The sequence below is a fragment of the Corapipo altera genome, unplaced genomic scaffold (genome assembly GCF_003945725.1).
Source record: "Corapipo altera isolate COAL_440 unplaced genomic scaffold, ASM394572v1 50, whole genome shotgun sequence".
In the NCBI taxonomy this organism is placed as follows: domain Eukaryota; kingdom Metazoa; phylum Chordata; class Aves; order Passeriformes; family Pipridae; genus Corapipo; species Corapipo altera.
Window position 1 is genome coordinate 8,824,428 of NW_020884889.1, and position 19,277 is coordinate 8,843,704.

At 41.1% G+C, this 19,277-nt stretch overlaps 1 protein-coding gene across 3 annotated transcripts in view; it reads left to right on the forward strand.

The window, feature by feature from the left end:
• The window catches only part of HOMER2 (homer scaffold protein 2), a 58,118-nt gene that overhangs the window by 34,781 nt on the left and 4,060 nt on the right, over positions 1-19,277 (forward strand). The window contains exons 3-8 of one of the 3 annotated variants that reach the window (XM_027644425.1): positions 5,764-5,895; positions 12,253-12,345; positions 13,518-13,544; positions 13,643-13,827; positions 15,380-15,536; positions 17,735-17,845. In XM_027644425.1, the coding sequence (XP_027500226.1) occupies positions 5,764-5,895; positions 12,253-12,345; positions 13,518-13,544; positions 13,643-13,827; positions 15,380-15,536; positions 17,735-17,845 (705 nt within the window). The remainder of the gene's footprint in view (positions 1-5,763; positions 5,896-12,252; positions 12,346-13,517; positions 13,545-13,642; positions 13,828-15,379; positions 15,537-17,734; positions 17,846-19,277) is intronic. The other 2 variants (XM_027644427.1, XM_027644428.1) reach the window with 2 other exon arrangements.

Consider the following 19,277-nt stretch of genomic DNA (forward strand, 5'->3'; position numbering starts at 1 on the left):
ACGTCCCTTCCACTCCCACCTCCTGCAGAAATACAGGATGTAGTTTTGGAAGCTTTTGGACTCCATTGATGGGTGAAACAGCTCCTGTCCTGGTTAACTGTGTAGAACAGAAACTTTTGAAAAGCAGCAGCTGGCCAGGCATCCCGGCACTGAAGGGATCAAATGGGCAACCCGAGCAAGAGCCTGGTAGTGGATGTCCTGCCAGCTGCTGCCTACCCTGTGCTCACCCCCCTTGTCATGCACAAACGATGGAGCAGAGCAGGAGGAACAGCAAAATGGAGAATCCCAATGCTCTTCTTAATGTTCATTTACAGTGCTCCCAGTCTAATTATTCCATGCCCCCAGCATGTCCCAGGAAAAGCACCATGTACATGTCAGGTGCAGCACATAAAGCAAAGCTGGAACAAGTGCTGTTGCTACTTTCAGTTTTCCCAGGCTTTTTTTTTTTTTTTTTTTTCAAATGGCCTTCTATAAAGACTTGTCAGCAAGGGTGGAGAGACAGATTTGATCACTTCTGCTGCCCCTGATTTGTAAAACAACTATAATTAACCCTCCTGCACTACAGGTTCAGTTTTGGCCAAAGGCTGTTCTTTCTTTCATCCCCAAGTTCTTACACTGCTGTGAGGATGTCTTTGTACTTCTGCTTTACTCTGTTTGGTGGCCTCTGCAAGGGACTTACTTTTTTCACTTTAATACCACTGTCTTGATTAACAATGTGTGTGTGTGTGTGTGTGTGTGTGTGTGTTCTGGCTTTCTAGGACTAGAAATGAGATGAGCAGTTTATCACCAGTGACATACTGGTGAAAAGAGGTTAGAAGCAGAAGTAGGAAGGATGGTAGATAGTGCAGAGGATAATACAGATCATGGAAATGTTGGTGGGCTAGTACCACAGAGTTGCTGAACATTTGGGATAAAGGGAGAATTTCTCTGTAAATCCATTCCTGTCTCCTCATCTTCACATCCGGTGTCACAAGCCCTTCTGATTCATGCCAACTTGATGAGCTGGAAGAACCTGCTGAGCCTGTGATAGCTGTGGCCAGAGGATTAGCAGCTTCTTTCCTTCTTCAATTCTGTTTTTAGACTGGGATACATCTTTACTGAAGATTAACAGCCTGGTGGGTTGAGGAAATTAAATTTCACAGGGGCTGGGAACTGGAAGCACATATTCAGAGGTGTGGAAATGAAATGGGGAGATTTTAATACAGTCTTAAGGAGTAGGTCCTATGGCCTGGAGTCTGGGGGCTTTTCTGGAGGTGAGTACTCTTCAGAGTAACAGGTGATGTGAATTTGAAGGGGAAATTGCAGAATAATTCCTGATCTGGCACTCTTGCCCCAGAATAAGGGGCCCCTTTCTCAATTAATTTAACACAGTTCCAAAATATATTGCCCAATACGTTTATTAGCTTCATAGCTGTAATTTCAGTCTTTTCCTAGGTAGAGAAGCTGGTGCCAGGCTGGCTGACTTGGCTCATCATCCCCTTTGGTGAGTGTCCTGGCCAATTCCTGCCAGTGTGTTGGTTGTCCTCCTCCTCCTCAGGGCTGTGCCAGTGGCTCTGCCAAATGCCCTCTGCGATCTCTGCTCTCCTCCCCTTGGAACTGAGCTTGCTCTCGTCTCTGCTTTTCCCTCTTGTGAACCTGGCAGGCTGAGACTGATGAGATCAGGGTGTGCACTGAGAGCCAAGCTGGCAAACCCCACGTGCTGCTCCAGCTCTGCTGCCTCTATACTCCAGCTGCTGACACACACCTTATATTAATGAGACAGTGCCTTGGGAATATGTGTTTTCAGGAGCCACATCAGCTTCTCCCCTTCAGTGCACTGTTGTGGTACGGGGAGTGTGGGAGTGGAGCCCTTTAAATATTCGAAGCACCCCCTAAAAGAAAGAGCAGCTGTATATATGGGCACTGCTCATACATTACAAACAGCATGAGCTGCCAATACATTTTTCTCCTTCTACGCACTCAGGTCGTCTTGTGACCTCTCCCTGTTTGATTTATTTGGCAGTTTCTCTCTGTGGGAAGGCAGCAGGATGGGTGTGTTACAGCCCATGAATGTTCTGCTCTATGCCAGCTTATTTGCATTCACCTTTATCTGATGAATATACCCAATGTGTTCCTAAATGTCTGGAGTCACTTGAGGGAGCGCTACCTTGTGCTGGAAACATTCTTTTGTTTCATCTTCAGATAAAAATTTAGATGTCTCAGGTTCATTTTTTTCCCAAAGGAAATTAAATTAGTATGAGATTTTGTTTGGCTTATGCAGGTGTAGCAGGAATGCTTGCCATCTGATAAGTTTGCGTGTAGTGAGTGCAAAGGCAGGTTTTTTTTTTTTAACCACATGTAGACAACTCAGTATGATGAATGAGTTTATTATTTTGTAAGGTGCTTATTATATTATGCTCCTCTTTGTCTTTAAGGAGAACTCTTTAACCACTTCAGGGATCGATTGCATTTGATTAGAGAGTAGTATATCTTCTGAATCCATTATCCCGGATGAAAGTCCACAAGTTTATTCCGTTTTATGATGCAGCTGGAATTACACTGTGTGTATTATACAAATGAGGACCAAAGGCAGAGCTTTTTCATAAGAGCTCATTTGAATTGATGAGTGGCCTTTTCTTATAGGATTATAACACTGGATTGCAGGTAGAGATGGGAAAGACCCGGTGAGCTAATCCTATCTGCAGCAAAATAGTGCCCTTTTCCTTCTCTCTTTCTTCCTTTGAAATTTGAAAATTCTGGCTCATACCTTCACAAAAAAAGAAAGTTTTCCGAGTTTATTTGACCTTTTCTGTTGTGGTGGCCACAAATGCTTCCCCTGCCTTCTGCCCCAGCTGAGACTGCCTGCCCAGGAGATGGAGGAGTGGTGGGGATCACTGTCCTTCTGGTCTCACGTAGCTGAGGGTGAGCCAGCACGGTGGGGGGATAGGCAGGATTACCCTGGCAGAAACATTTGCAAGCCTCATTTTTCACTGTTCTTTTAAATCACAGCACCTTTTCTTTCTCCTAAACGCAACCAACACGATTTTCCCCTGGCCAGTGTAGTGTCTCTGTTCAGAAATAATGACCAGATTTATGGGGAAGTGAATGTACAGGCAGATGGGGCGAGGATGGGGAGGAAGACAGTGTGGATAAGCATGATGTACTCACAGCATCCATCTCCTCTGAACTGCTTCTATGAGCTCTGATTTAATCTCCAGAGCTTCTACTTAGGTTTTCACTTCTCTGTAGGAATGCAGTGTTTCTGAAGTGCCTGATTGACAGAGGAGGATTTAAGGGGAAAAAAAAAGGTAGAGCCAGCTTCCAAGCAGTTTCACTAATTGCAGTTTATTATAAATTTAACAGATGAACTGTCAGTTTCTTGAAGGTGTGTGCTCACCACAAGCTTTCCTTGGATTCTGCGCTGGCTATAGAAAAAGATTAACTTGTAAGGTGCTCAGCTAATGTAGCATATTTCATTGCTCAGTAAGGTGTTCCCTGGTTTACAATTTGCCGGCTTCATTATTCCTTTTACCACATCTGATAATACTGAACTGTAGTCTGAGATAACTTTGGTTTGCTTTTTTTTCTGTTTGTATTTACTCAATGATCATTGTAGGAGGTATGGAAGACTTTTATTCTTCTCAGGGTCAGCTACCAGTGACTGAAGCTTTTACCTTTTGAACAGGTCATTTTATTATTTTTCTTTTCCACAGATGTCTAATTTGATAGGCACAGCAGGACTGAAATAATACTTTTATGACTTGAAATTTCTGAGTATTTCATAACTTCTAAATTAAATTCTATAACTTGAGAAGCTAAACATTTCTAAGTGGTTCATCTACCCGATGAAAGATTTTTTTAAAAAAGAAGTATACATATAGCACTTTCTTTAAAGTTTTTGGAAAGCATCCTGATTTTTCTGGGTTGGTGGTAGCTTTTCCTCCTGCTCTTGTGACTCTCTGTATCATGCAGTCCTGGTATCATCATAGTCCCTTTGCACTGTCAAACCCTTACCATAAAAATCTTTGATTTGCTTTTAATTTACATCTCTGAAAACACCCTTATATTTTATGTTGGCTGTTTCTGTTGTGTAACTTAGCTGCAGGAGAGCACATCTGGGCAGCTTTGCTTATACCTCTACCTGTCAATTGGCCATTCAAAAAGATGTTTTGAATCTGGAAGCAGATCATAGAATCATAAAATGGTTTGTTTTGGAGGGGACCTCAAAGATCACCTAGCTCCAACTTCCCTGTCATGGGCAGGGACACTTTCCACTAGACCAGGTTGCTCAAAGCCCCATCCAACCTTGAACACTTCCAGGGGTGGGGTATTTGCAGCTTCTCTGGGCCACCTGACGTCTGTACAGTGTGTGTTGGCCAGTGCTGGTTGCAGAGCCTCCTCTCCCCCTTTCTTGCTCTGCTTTTTCCCATGCAAAGGGCACTTTCAGGGGTACCAGCCACCTGGCCCTCCTCTGCTTTCATCCTTGTGGTGAAACTCTGATTGGTAGGGAATGGTAGAAAATCATACGTTTATTTGAAAATGATGATGCAACAAGAGGGAAATAAGTTGAGCTATTTCTAAGAAAGCAAATGAAAGCATCAGCACAGAGGTCTGAAGTCATGGAGAGGATGGAGTCAAGTAAGGATCTTCCTCTGGTAGCTTTAATTCATACTTTTTGCTAAATGTAAATGAAAGCTTAGGAAAAAGTCTGCTTGGAATATATAGTAAATGATGTTGCCAGGATACTTCCTGATCATGTTAATTAAACTGTCCCACAGATTGGGCTTAATTACTGCATAATTTGCATATTGGAAATGATGGTACACATTACTAAAGAAAGTCCTTATTCTGTTAGCAGAAGGAACATTGTACATGAATTAATTTCCGGGGGAAGGAGTCTCTAGACTCATATAATGATGTATCTTGAAAATAAAGTTAAGGTTTCTGGTAATGAACTGACATATATCTCATTCCTTTTTGCAAGATTACATTTTATACCTGTTCCACTAAGTTCCTTGGAGACCTCGTCCACCAGCCTTCATCTTTTTGGCTATTTCCTTAATTACAAGGACTGCTGTTGCTTTCAAGGTTGCTGCTGCTGAAGCAGATATTAGTTAACATGTGTGAAAGGGCAAAATATTTGTTCTGAGGCCCAAATTTGATACTGTATGTGCATTGCTGGTGATGCACTTCACCCCCTTCCCAAGTTAAACTCAGTATTAAGATATCAACTTTTCCTTGTTTTGTTTTTTTGGTTGGTTTGTTTGTTTGTTTTTAACTTCTGACATGTCTCTGGCATCCTACTTGTGAAGGCCTGAGGAAAAATGGAGAAATGTAGAAATACCTCTCTGCTCTTCAGATCTGAGGTCAGGTGTTGCTGGTGGATGCCCTGCTTGGAGGCCCTGGGCATCTCAGGTGCCTGATGGGGTGTGGTGGGAGTAGCTGTGTGCCTTCCTAATGCTGCAAAAAGAGGATTTTGCATCTGTATTTCTGCCAGGGTAATTTTACAGCTCTTGACCCTGCTGTTGCTTTGAGTTCAGTGATGTTCCTGAAGCCTCTTTAGCTGCAGGACCATGATAGTGCTTTGAAAAAAAAGACAAAACATCAGAATTTCTGCATGAACTAAGACAAGATAAAAACTGTTTTGTTTCAGGGAAAAAAATCTTCTGAACACAGCAATTTCCCAATTTAGACTGCTAATTGCTTTGGATGATATTGTTGCTAGGATATATATTCTGATGTGACTTCTACTTTTTAATTCTTCTTTGCTCTGTTTTTGAACAGGTGATCATAAACAGCACAATCACACCCAACATGACCTTCACTAAAACGTCGCAGAAGTTCGGGCAGTGGGCAGACAGCAGAGCCAACACTGTTTTTGGGCTGGGCTTTCCCTCAGAGCAACAGCTGACAAAGGTACCAGGGCTCACTGAACTTTTGCAAAGCCTGTCTCATTTCTTATTAGTGAAGAGTTGCCTAAACCCATCTGCTGACCCAGGTGTTTCTGCAAGTCCTCTTCAGCAGAGCAAGTCGCTCATCTGCTACATTTACCTGCTGTCTGTGGGTGGCAGTGGGTGGTGGCAGTGGCAGGGGATGAGTAGCCAGGGAGGGCTCATACCAGGCTTGCTGACAAAGCTGCCTCTGCATTGATACAAAACCCCTGGCCATGAGTTTGGTATTAATGAAACACTTCCCTGGCCCAGGGATGGCCACAACAGCAGGCTTGTAAAGTCTAGAGCTGCCTCTTGCTATGAATAGCCAGCAGTTTAAAATATATCCTCTGTCACTGGATTAGTGGTCTTGACAAGTGCTTATGAGGCAGCTGGAGATGATTGTTCATCTAGTTAAAAGCCCTACTTATCTAACACATAGTTGACACCTGAAGCATGGCTACTTGGCATTGGGCTTTGAAAGCCATGTTGTCCTTGGGCATGGCACACAGTCTCTCATGTTGCTGTCCTCTCCTAAGAAAAGGATCATGAGAACAAGATGTTTCTTTTGTGTCCAAATCAGCAAAGACAGAACATTGCAATAGAATGACTTTTCCATGAAGTGAACTGTTTCAGGAATTTTTTTTAGTTAGTCTGTCTTACTGAGTTTTTCCAATTTCTAGAGAATTGCAGTTTTTTGCAAGTATTTCTTAAAGGAAAGCATATTTTACTTTTCATGTTAAATTATTTTTGTACTTGGGATGTCCACAAAGGTACCATGACTATAACCTGCTCTTCAGGAATGCTAAGGCCAACCCATCAATCACATGCAAAGCTTGTTTAAAATGAGGTGCTGGTGATGGTTACGTTTTACAAAGCTTACCCAGGTGTAGAGGACTGCTCATTTCACTTGTGCATATTCCCCACTCCTGGGACAAAGAGGTGTTCATAGTAGTTAATAAGTAGTGTGGGAATATGGGAGGATTACACTGGGACCTAGGGGAATAGTTTGCTTTGAGTAACAGATAAGCATGATCCAGTGCAACCTTTGGACACTGAATGAAAGGGTTAGCACCACTGGATAGTAATTTTTAATCCTGGATTATTGAAGTTACACATCTGCAACATGACACATGACCACACAGTACCTGAGTGCAGGCTGGGGCTAAACCTGCACCGTGCACTGTGGGGTGGTGGTGCTGAGTCTGGATCAGGAGAAGAGAGGTTTATAATATAATAAGGCACAAGGTATACCTGGAGGTCCTTGCACCCTAATCAGAGAGGTTTTGCCATATTCTCCAGAACTGTTCAAACACATACTTAGAAGAAATGTATTGCTGGTATCAGAAAGCAGCTCTTCAGTGTCCATGTGTCCAGAGTAGAGCCAATCTGAAAAACATGTTGTATGGGCACAAGGACCTCAGCACCAGCTGTGTTTCTCTCCAGATCATTTTGCACATCTGTTTGCACTGCATAATCTGCTGAAGAGCCCACTGCCCACAATATAGCTTTCTACTTGCATGAAAAACTTTCCAAATCAGCAGAAAGACTTCTTCTGGTCAGAATATTGAGAGGGAGCTTAAGGAGAGAACTTCTGAAAATAGCTTGAGATGATCTCTAAAAACAAAACAAAACAAGCCAAAACAAAACACAAAAAAAACCGCCAAAACAAAACCCAAAACAACAGAAAACCCAAAACTCTGACAGTTACCTAAGTGGAAAGAGTAAGAAAACCTGATTTATTACTACCATGCAAAGCAATGGGATAAAGGTACTCCTTATCATCCATGCTTCCTGTTTAATTATTGAACCATTAGTAAGAAAGATCAGGGCTGGTGGCAAGATTACAGATGTATAACTGTATTGGGAATAGTAAAATCAAGTTTCATTTTATGTTAATATCGTTATACTCTTATAAAAGATATAAATTAAAGCTTGCCTGTTTTACGGGAAATAATTGAAGTGCTTAGTCAGGAATTGGAAGGACACACTAAAACTCCACTAAACCAGAGATCAATAGCTCTGGCTTAAAATAAATATAAATAAATAAAGCTGAAAAAGGTCTGCTGAAAACAATGAATAATAATGAGACAGGAGAAGAGATTAGCACGCCTAAAAATGCCTGCATTTTTAAGTATATTGCTTGGCCTAATAAAAGATAATGCCTCATTCTAATGCCTTGCTTCTCTTGAGATACTTAAAGTATTAATCCATACCTATAGGGAAAAGCAGTTCAAATTAAACATGAGCCATTAATGAAAACTGCATTCCGTGACCCAGTAACCTAATTACCATTCACATTGATTGGGAGAATCCCGGGGCTTAAAGTTGATGTCCTTTTGAGGGTCCTTTTTCCCTCTTGCAGGACTTGCAGACCCTCCTTTTCCCCCTTCCTGCCCTGTGCCTCAGAAGGGTCTCAAGACATTATTCAAACATTGCCACAGCCAAACCGAAACAGGAATCAAAAGAAATTAACGGGGTGTCTGGGTGTGAAAAGGCAGGGCTGGTGCTCTAAAGGTAGTGCAGTATTTTGCACCTGAAGCAGTTAAGGAAGTCGTTCAGGGTGCTTTGAGGGAGACATGCTATCTGAGGAGCTGCAGTTAGTCAAGGTCATAGGGAGGAAGATTTACACGGGTGAGAAACCCAGCAAACCCAGACTTTGCACATCATAAAACAACTGCATCCAGCACCTGGGAAGCACTGGACTGTATTTATATGCACACATGCACATTATGTGTGGGGGGATCACTGTGTTGCAGGGAAGCAAGTTTAGGGCAGAGCCTGCCCCTGCCTCCAGCACACAGTGCAGCCCCTGCTCCAGCATCAGAGCTGGAAACGCAGTGGCTGGCATTGAGCACATTACTGGCCACTTCTGGGGTAAATAGTCTTGTTCTCTGTCAATTTGCCCCTACTGAGGGCTTATCTAGAGAAAACAACGGGAGAAGCACGTGTGCGTTCTGGATCGTGGCACAGCAGTTCTCCCCAACAGGGATGTCACCTCACCCAGCCTTCCAAAAACTGAGAGGGAGATGAAATATTTAGGAGCCTGCTTTGGGTGGGAGCAGCTGTTTCGTTCAGCACTGGCACAATTTGTCAGTAGGAGACATAAAATATAATGCCAGACCAGGACTCTAAAATTTATGCATACAAGATCATGCTTTTTAATGTATAAAATGCTAAGAAGGTCTATTTAAATATATATATATTTCACCTTGTGACAAGCTGGCTACAGATTTGAACATCCTTTAAATAGTCTGTGCAATGCACATTAATTTTCACTGGCCAAGCTTCCTAATCAAGCACTGCTCATGGGCTGCAGCCACTTGACTATAAGGCTTCACAAGTGTTGGTAACAGCACATTTTTTCCATATTGCAGCTTAGTCTCACAACCTCCTGGGGCATGGGAAGACATGCCCTGTAATCCATGATAGACTATTGGAGGGGTGTTCAGTTGCTGTTTCTCCTACTCCAGTCTTTTGTTTTTTGCTAATTTTGGGGACCTTTGTCTGACCAACAGCAAGCATGGAGGAAAGTAAAGATGGAAGGAGAAGGAGCATCATGAATTTTTTAGTTGATTTCATGTATTTATACTTTCATTTCCCTTTGCAACCATGCTTACCAAGCTTTCATTTACTGAACAGACTATTCTTTAACCTTTTAACTAGGAATTTCACATTTAAAAAGTACTCCCTTTTGTTGCAATGGTTTGACAGCTCAAAGTCTACTTAGATCTTGGAGGTGGAATGTGATTTTGCAGTACCAATTGTTTGTCAATTATTTATGTTTGGGACAGAAGAAATCAGTTACTAGAGAAAAAGCAGCTCTCTGGTTTCTGACAGTGATTAGGCCCTGTGGCTGTGCTGACAACTCTCCAACAGCCTCGGGATCTGGGAGGTTCCAGAAACGCCTGCTGTGCTCCTGTAAAAATTAGAGTTGGTAGTGCTGCACAAGTGTGGGTTGTCACCACTGCCTTGCTGCGCTCAGGAGAGTGATCAAGTGAAAGGCTTTAATTTCATAACAAGCCAAGTGATCCTCTGTAGCTTTCAAAAATAGACTGTTGTAAAATCGAGCAGGTATTAATTAGCTAAGAAACTGCAGCAAAACTCTTTATGGACTGACAGTTTCCAAGTGTGAGGGGTAACCAAAACCCAGAGTCAGTCTTTCACCTCCGTTTCTGTTACAACCATCTTTATGTCTGTAACAACAATAAGAAGGAAGGGTAATACTGTGACGCTTAAAACCAAGGATCTGTTACTAAGATAGTGAAAAAAAATCAGTTATTTGTACTTGTTTCTAAAAGCAAATGTGTTAAATACTTCTGTTGGTGTTTCAGACGTGACTGAACTCTATTATTCAATGAGATCATTATTGGTTTAGTATTGAAGATTAACAATTTTTTATTATGGAAGTGTAGAAAAAATGCCCTTTTCTTCTCAACTCACATAATTTTTCACAGCAGTCTCCTGTGTGCTTTATGAAGATAGCTGCAAAAATAAAATTTGATAGATCACTCCCAATTCTTTTTATCTTTTCACATTTCATATTGCCCGTGAAGAACCCTCATAAGTTTTTCATACATAAGATGAAAAGATTTATTGTAAAAGAGAGAGAGAGAGATTTATTATAAAAGACAGACTCAAACCAGCCTAATACTATTTTGAAGAAACCCAAATATAGAACATACTATTGATATAATATTTTAGAAATAATCAGCTGGTTATAGCTGTTTTGTCACAGCAGGAGATACATTTTGTGTAAAGCTGGAGTTAAATCACTTAAGGCACAAATGTGCTTGTTCTTAACGATCTGTAAAGTGCTACAGAGGTAATCAAGTCGTTTGTGTGTGCAGCGACTGCACATGCCATCAGATGGCAACTGCTGCCATCCAAGAGCACAGGAGAGCTTTGCATATGCGATGTCAGCTGCTGTAAAGAAAACAGCTGGATTCCAGAGCTCCGTCTTCATTCATAGGCATCCTCACAGATCGTAGAGTACACCCAAAATTTCGCTCAGCTTTTACAGTGTGCTTGTCCATGGGATTTAACACTGATGTGTGTGTGTGTGTTTTGGAAATTACCATTTTTTTGTATTATACAAAACATTGGTGCCTCCACATATAAATCCATATTTCTTTTAGAGCAAATGGAGATTTGTTTTGTCAGTCTTTACAGTCCCAATATTTTACTGATAGAGAGCATGCTAAATACCTGCTATGAATCTAAAAGTTAGAAGATAAGATTAGTAAGTGGGTAATGATTCTTCCTGTTCCTCAACTATAAAATTTGATGTGTTTTTTCATGCTTTTATTTATAGTTTTTTCATAAGTATTCTGAGTTATCCGAGGATATAATGGCAATCTTTTCATTCACAAACTGTGCAATAAAATACATCTGTTTATATTTTTACTTTTAATATGTCCTACCTTTCTGGCATTTCAAGTTTCTCAAAACACAGGCAAGCGAGACCAAGCTGCTTTAGCTGAAAGACGAAGTTACCCATCCTTATACTGGATACATCTTAATTTAAAAAATAAATTATGTATTACACCTTTTTTTTCCATCTTTGTAATCCTCCTTTTAAAACTTTAAACACTGTTTAGGGTGTTTGAAGCCCTGCAGCCCTGACTGGCTGTGATGATAATTGTATTTCAAAAGTGCCAGGCTGTCTTGGAGCAGATGTCCTACAACAACTTGCAGAGGTTGGGATTTGTACTTTTCCATCTTTATCTTTCCTTCCCCTCACCTTCCCCAGTCTGATATAACCCTCCTACAGGAAGCATTCAAGCCTTTCTCTGAAGTCTTCTACATTTATTTTTGCCAGTAATAAGAAAATTAGACCAGAAAAGATGTGTTTTCATAGGACTCCATCATGCATTCAGATCTACCTTCTTCTAATTTTTCCTGTCTTGATAATCCCTTGCTTGCATTCCGCAGATGAGCTTATTTGCTTTCTTTAATTTAATTGACTTGCTCTTAGGAATAGAAGACATTGATAATATTTTTATCCAAACATATGTCTTTTGTACTTTCATCTTTAATAGACCATCAACACCAAGTGAAACAGAAGAGGGGCAGGAAATAAACCAGGAGACACTAAAAGCTCCTTTTCCTCTATGGGTTTTAATGTGGTCAGCCAGAGGTACAGAGATATCCCTCTTTTAGAAACATCCCCATTCCTTTTGAAAGAACCTCCCTGCCAAAGAATTAAGATGTTTTTTCATGCCAAAAAATTTAAATTAATAAAATTAGTTGTTCACTTTTGGAGATCTGTGAACCATATAGAGATAGTAATCTCAATGATTTAATAGATAAATCAAGTTAATATCTTTCATGCTTTTTCCAGTTTGCAGAGAAGTTCCAAGAAGTAAAAGAGGCTGCCAAACTAGCAAGAGACAGATCTCAAGAAAAAATTGAGACGTCAAGCAATCATTCCCAGGTTTGTAATTAAGCTTTAATGCCTATGCACATACAGGATAAATAGTTTAAAGTTAAATTTCCTAATGAACTGTGCCAGCTTCTGGCAACCAGCTTAAAGTGTATAAAATGGAGATTGCTGAAGGTAATTGTCAGATGCTGGACACTAGCATTGTCAGAGGAATACTTTTCATCCTTCTATGCCCTTTGCTTTCATTTACATCTAATTTTTTTCAGCAGTTCTTGAACTGTTATAACTTTTTTAATAACAGGGGAAGCTATGCATCCTTTGATTTATAATGTTACACATAGTTTGAGAGTTTGAGTCATTGGAGAGCAAGTCACTGTAGTGCTTCAGCAGACAGTAAATGAGATTCATCGAGATCCTTCTTTTTGTCATCTGTCTAATCCACTTTTGTAGGTGTTTGATTTGCTAGTGGAGAGCCTGACTTTGTGGCCATAGTGTTTCCCTGCGTAGGTGTGGCTGATGGGAAGCTGTGGGAACAGAGGCAGCGCTTTAGTGAGTGGCTGGAAGAAGCTTATGTTGTATATCTGTACAATACACTTTTCTAGGCAGCACACCTCTTATCACCAAGTGCCTCTGTGTCTAGGGAGGTCTGGGTTTCTTACAAACTGAAGGAATTGAGTGTTGTCCCAGTCTCTCTATGTGGTTGACTGTATTTTCATGTGCACTTCATTAGGTAAGAGTGAATCCTGCTCAGCAGATGTTCTTGGCCTGGGCCAGTGTTTGGAGAAAAGTCAGATAAATTTTGATCAGAGAGGAATTCAGATTCATGATCAGAAAAAAACTGCTGAATGCTTTTAGTCTTGAAACTACCCTCCTTTTTGGGGTCCAAAAATATTGATCTGAGCAGCTGATTTTGTATACTTATTTTATAGAGACTTTGGTCATGGTCTTTGTAGTTCACTTTGTTCTCTGTTGATGATCAACCCCAAGCACTGTGTGAATAGTATCTGTTTGAAAGAGCAGTATTTGTTTGTTTGTTTGTTTGTTTGTCAGTTTGGGCTTCACATGCTTCCAGGTGCACTGTATTGTTTCATTATCTTAAAAAAACCCAAACAACCTTTAGAAAACACAAGCCTTATCGGGGAAAAACAAAAACTTGAAAAATTGTTGAACACTTTAAACTTCTGTTTGTGTATCATTCTAATTTTTTCATTCTTTTTAAACAGACCAGCTTTGCAGCCAAGATGAAAAGGGTATGTGTGTGTTACCACTGTTCTGCCAGGAGAGCCGAGGTCTCAGCCAAGTGGTGTGGGATCAAGATTGCAAAGAAATTGGTGTTGTGGTCTTGCAGGAGATGCAGGAGACACCCAGTGTTCGTTTGTGTGTTGTGCTGCAGGAGTCTGGACGTGAAACACCATCCTCCACTCGAGCTTCTAGTGTGAACGGCACAGACGACGAGAAGGCATCACACGGTGGCCCTGCTGAGGCACATCTCAAGTCTGAGAATGATAAATTAAAAATTGCTCTAGCCCAAAGGTGAAGTTCCTTTAAACCTAAATTGCATTGGAATAGTGTGCTGTAATTATCTGATGGCTAGTTATATTAACAGAAATTATTCAAATATAATTGCATTAATTTAAAGTGGTGCAGCAGACTGGATGAATGAGCAGATTTTAGCAAGTTCCTCCTGGTATCTAGTTGAGAGATATTTACCATTTCATGTATTCCTGATCCAGTTTGTGAAGAAATAAGCTCTCTTTTATTCTGCTGATGCCAACTATTATAACCCCCTTTGTTCATGAAGTTTTAGAACTACAGAAGTAACATTAAAGCCATAGGGGAGCAATTGCTGCTGATAACATGTGAAGGCAATCTTTCTTCCTCTTTGAGTTTGCTACACTTACTTTGATGAAAATAGATATGGATATTTAAAATTATGAAAGGGAATGAACTCAACCATAAAAAGTTGAAGTGAGAAATATATTTTCATCAAGCTGCCTGAAGTCTTAGGGGGATGTTTCTGAACTGGACAGAGCCCCTTGAAGTCACATTTTTTGCTATTTACTTTGATAAATAATTTGAAAATGCTGAGAAGAGTAATTTGCAGCTGTAGTGAAAATACAGGCGTTGCAATATGCAAAGTTATGACATTAAAATAGAATAATTCTCTACTGGGATCTTGCCTTGTCTGCCTCTTGCATATGAATGTATCTGTGAATGGAAAGGAAATCTAATACGATCAAGCTACTCTTAAAAAGGTAGTTAAAAAATAAAGCAGCATCATAAGCAGCATTACCTCGTGAGCAATTCCAAGGTTGCATATATTATATTTGAAGTACATCATCTCTCTTTATTGACATTTTAATAGCGTAAACTATTTCAAACCATAATGTTTGCTTGTTCCCCCTGCTGAAGACACCTCTACAGGCAAGCAGCAACTTGCAGGGAGTGTCAAAGCCTTCCTCCCATTCACCCTCTAATCTTGTGCTCTGTGCTGCAGCTCAAAGCTTTGGGGAATGAGTAGTTTAATTCTGCAGCATTATGTAACACTTTTATAGTTAAGACTCAGCATTAAAAAAAAATTCAAATATAGATCATGTCATTGCCCTAAAATCCTCCAGTCTGAATTACTGTACCATCTGCAGATGTGCAGAGTGGCTTTGTTGCAGCGGTGCCAGGTCCCCAACCTGTGCTGCAGCAGAGACAAGGTGGGGCACAACCACACAGCTCGGGAGGTGACAGGGACCATGCACTGCACTGGGCTGAGACTCCTGTGTGCAAATGGTGGGGATCCCAGCTGGACCCTACAGCCTCCTCTGACAGCGGGGCTTTTCTTCCAGACACACAGGTCACTGCTGCTGGAGTTGGTAGATTCCTTTGTTTTGGCAGAGACTGTCAAATTAAGGCTTATGTTCTCCTTAGGCATGCAGAGTCTAAAAGCAATTACATGTATCTGAGTGTTCTTCATCTTATTGCAACAAATTAATGGCCAACACACCACGGTAGATGAGTTTGCATACAAGGTAAAGAATAATAATTCACAGGATTAGAAGGTGAAAACCACCTCATGGCATCCTGTTTTTCTCAGTTCATCCAATGTGAAGAAGTGGGAGACAGAGCTGCAGACGCTGCGGGAGAGCAACGCCCGGCTGTCCACAGCCCTGCAGGAGTCTGCAGCCAGCATCGAGCACTGGAAGAAGCAGTTCTCAGCCTGCAAGGAGGAGAATGACCAGCTGAGGAGCAAGGTAGCAGAGCATACCCACAGGAGAGCCATCCCCTCCAGTTAGCTGCTCCTGCCATTGCTCTTGGATTTCTGCAGCTTTTTCGTTGTGTGTGTTAGGAGGTGGATTTTGTCTTTGAAAGAGAGTTGGATGGGGAGTTAAGGCAGCTACTTCCCTCTGTGTGCAGCAGGCAGGGAGGTTCAAAGGACTGGGGATCATCAGGAAGACTGGTGCTGCTCCATCACGTGAAACTCGCTGCCTCGAGAGACTTAGCATCAGCAGGCATTGCTGGATGGGATCATAAACCAGAAAGGTTTTAAAAGTGGGGTTACTATTGCATATTCCTTTCCAAGCTCATGGAAATACTGATAGATATGAATGAGCAGAAGGCATGGTTATGACCTGCTTACTCAGAGGAAACCAAGCTGGGAACCACTCAGTATTAGAAGCCAATCCCTTCAACATGCAGAGGAACGAGGATTTGAGTTATTTCCTCGGCACTGTGGGCTCTGAACCGGGTCCTCCAGCACTAACACCTGGCACATCTAGAAACCTGCCAAGAGGCACTGTCAAAAGCCTTTTGCCCTTCATTACTGAGCACATTTCTCAGTAATGTTAAGATGGAGGGTTAGCAATGGTTACAACAGAGAACAACTCAGAGGTTTAAATTTGTGAAGTCTCAGTTTAGAGTAGTCATTGGTACCATCCGTCAGATAATACTGCGTTTTCTGCAACAGCTCCACATGGGGCTGGCACCAGCCTGGGCACACGAGAACCTGGATTCCATGAGCACTGCCTGAAGGGATAATTTCACTTTATTCATCCTAAATGTCTTGGAAAAGCTGCATCCTTTTCCTTCTTAGATGGATCACTGGGACATTTGAATTAGAGATAAGATTGTATCAATCTGATGAGGATATTTTTCGTTTAGTGTTTGCTTTCAAAGAAGGAAGACATTTCATGGCTTTCTGTGTGTCAGTAGCTGCAAGTAGTATTTTAGTGTTGGAGGTGGTTTGGGTTGTCTGCTGGCACTGAAAATCCATGTGGAGCAATCTTTTTCCTGAGGCAGATGCTCAGCTGTCTATTCTCACGTGTTCTATGTGTACATAATGGTAATGCAGAGCTCAAACCAGAGCCATATTAACTGATGTTATATTAACAAATTAATATTAGTTGTTACTTGTTTTGAATTCCTATATCCAGTCTCTTGTGGACAAGAGGGAAGTGAGAGACTGGAACAGTATATTATAAGAAAATGGCATAATTTGTAGTGTAGTTATTTGCTTTCCTATACTGTTGCAGACAAAAGTTGTTCTCATTAAAATTAACTGATGAAACATGATACATCCCAGTAGCTGTACTAGATATGAAGACATTATTAAAACACTGCCTTGCTACAGCTGCAAAGTCATCATGCCAGTGACTAGCCAGACTGCAGCAGTGCTGTCTGTATAATGTGCCATCTTTTTCTATAGAGGGAGGTTTTCTGAGCTTTTCCCCAAGTAGGTTCCTTGCTCAACATTCACACTGCACCACTGCAGCGCCCTGGGAACTTTCTTCTCCTTTATTAAATAGGTCAGAATTTTTTATATATTGCTCTACCTTCAAATGAGTGAAGTTATAATCCCAAAGCAACACGAAGCTGAGAATTAAAGTACACACTTTAATGAGCTGGCCCATTGGCCTGTGGGAAGTGCATCTCCTGGGAGCTGAGTCCAGAGCTGGCAGGAGGAGGCATGGAGAGAGCAAAGCACCTCCCTGGGCGAGAGAACAGAGTGGCTCACGTTGCTCTGAACTGGTTCTTCCCCTGCAGTTTTGGTGTTCTGTCCCTCGTACACCAGCTAGAATAATAAGCAACCCCCAAGGAGACAAAGCTGGGTGTGATGGAGATATTTCTTCTTGTTGTGTTAAGAAAACCCATCCCTTGTAGTCTTGTGTTGGTTTCATAGAAGTGAAGTGCAGATTCTATCCCCAACTCCACTTATTTTAGGAGCCCAGTGTTTTGTGCATTCCTGAGTACTCACATGAGAGACTGTGACAGAGAATAAATACAGACCCAGGGCTTCCTAGTGGATGTGTAAATTTGCTCTTTTTAAGGAAAGAAGTGATAATTTGGTGAATCAAATGCTGTGATTTAGGAAACAGATCCAATGCCCATTTCATCATGCCCCAGATTTTCAGAAAATTGAAAAATTGCACCTAATGTCTGATATTTCTTAAAGATTGAAGAACTGGAGGAACAGTGCAATGAAATAAATAAAGAGAAGGAAAGAAATGCACAACTGAGTAGACGTCTCCAAGAACTGGAAACAGAACTTCAGGACAAAGAGCTGGTGAGTGTCCTGAAGACTGAAATGGCATTTTCATGTTTGAGTGGGTCTGTCTGCTTCTCTCTTGGGGTGTAGATTTATGGAGTGGCTCACCTACAACCAGAAGCAGCCTGGTGTTTCTGAGTTGCCTGCTTCTAGGTTTTCCATGTGCAGCTCCTTAGCAACTGTTTGATAGAGTTCCTCTGTCTCAGTTTCACGATGTGTTATGTGCTGTGATGGCACAGTTTAATTTGTCAGGGGTTAACAAACGTGATACTTTCATGTATACAGCACTACTACCAAAAGAAGAGCCAGAGTGGTGAAACTTGTTGCCCAGTGCCAGACAGATGTATGCTGAGAACAGATTCATTTGTCAGTCTCCATGCCCAAAATTCCTGTAGACATTAGGACCATCATTAAAAAGACATCATTTACAAAATAACTTGACATTTGCGTAACAAGTCCTGTTTCCTTTTCTGGATGGCTCATAGTCTTCAGCTTTGCTGTTTTATGGTCTCCCTCTGATCTCAGGACTAATGCCAAGAGTGAGAAATTCAGATTCATCTGGAGTACCCCAGTTTGTAATTTTTGACATACAGGGTGTTAATTTTTCTAAGGAGGATTATGATGATGGCTTGAAACCCCTGAATAGTGGGGAAAAAAATGGGATCCTCTTTTTTTTCCCCGTTGTTACAGTGGCCAAGTGCTCTGTGCTGGCTGAAGAGAAAAAGCTGTCAGCAGCTCAGTCAAGTTTGCCATGTGCCATTACAGCATCTCTGCTGCTTCTCTTAAAAGCGGTGCTCTTAAGGGGTTTTATGGTGGCACAAGGAAATAGTTTAGGGAGATGGATTTTGATGCACTGTTACAAATGTAATGTTTTTCAGCCCTATATTTCAAAGGAAAATGTCATTCTTTCTTCCCAACCTTTCTGTGGCAATAGCATGTATCATAACCCTTATTCTCTGCTAGTGTTTTCCTCAAGATTCACGTTTTTACAGTGCCAAATGAGCTAGAAAATAGATTGACTTGTAAATATTACATGCCTGTCTTGCATTTACGCTGACAATATGCTAACTTGTTTTAAAAATTCATGCTTACATTAGCAGGTTCTCGATTAACTCTAAACTACCCATAAATAATAACCTTTCATGGTCTGGAATTCAAACCCACATGAAGTCTGCTCATGGGCATTGCTGTGTAAGAGAAGCTGTTGATACCCTCTTCATGTAGGAAATGAGGAGAGAGAAACGTAAAGACATGGAAATCAGGACAGACATATCTAGTGAAATATTTATTTATGTGTGTATCTATGTCATAGGCCATATGCCACATACCATATATAGTGTGTATATAAATGTACATACACTGTGTTATACTATATATGGTAAGTATACAGTATAGTAGTTATATATATAGTAAGTGTATATATCGTATTAATATATTTATATTTTGAGAT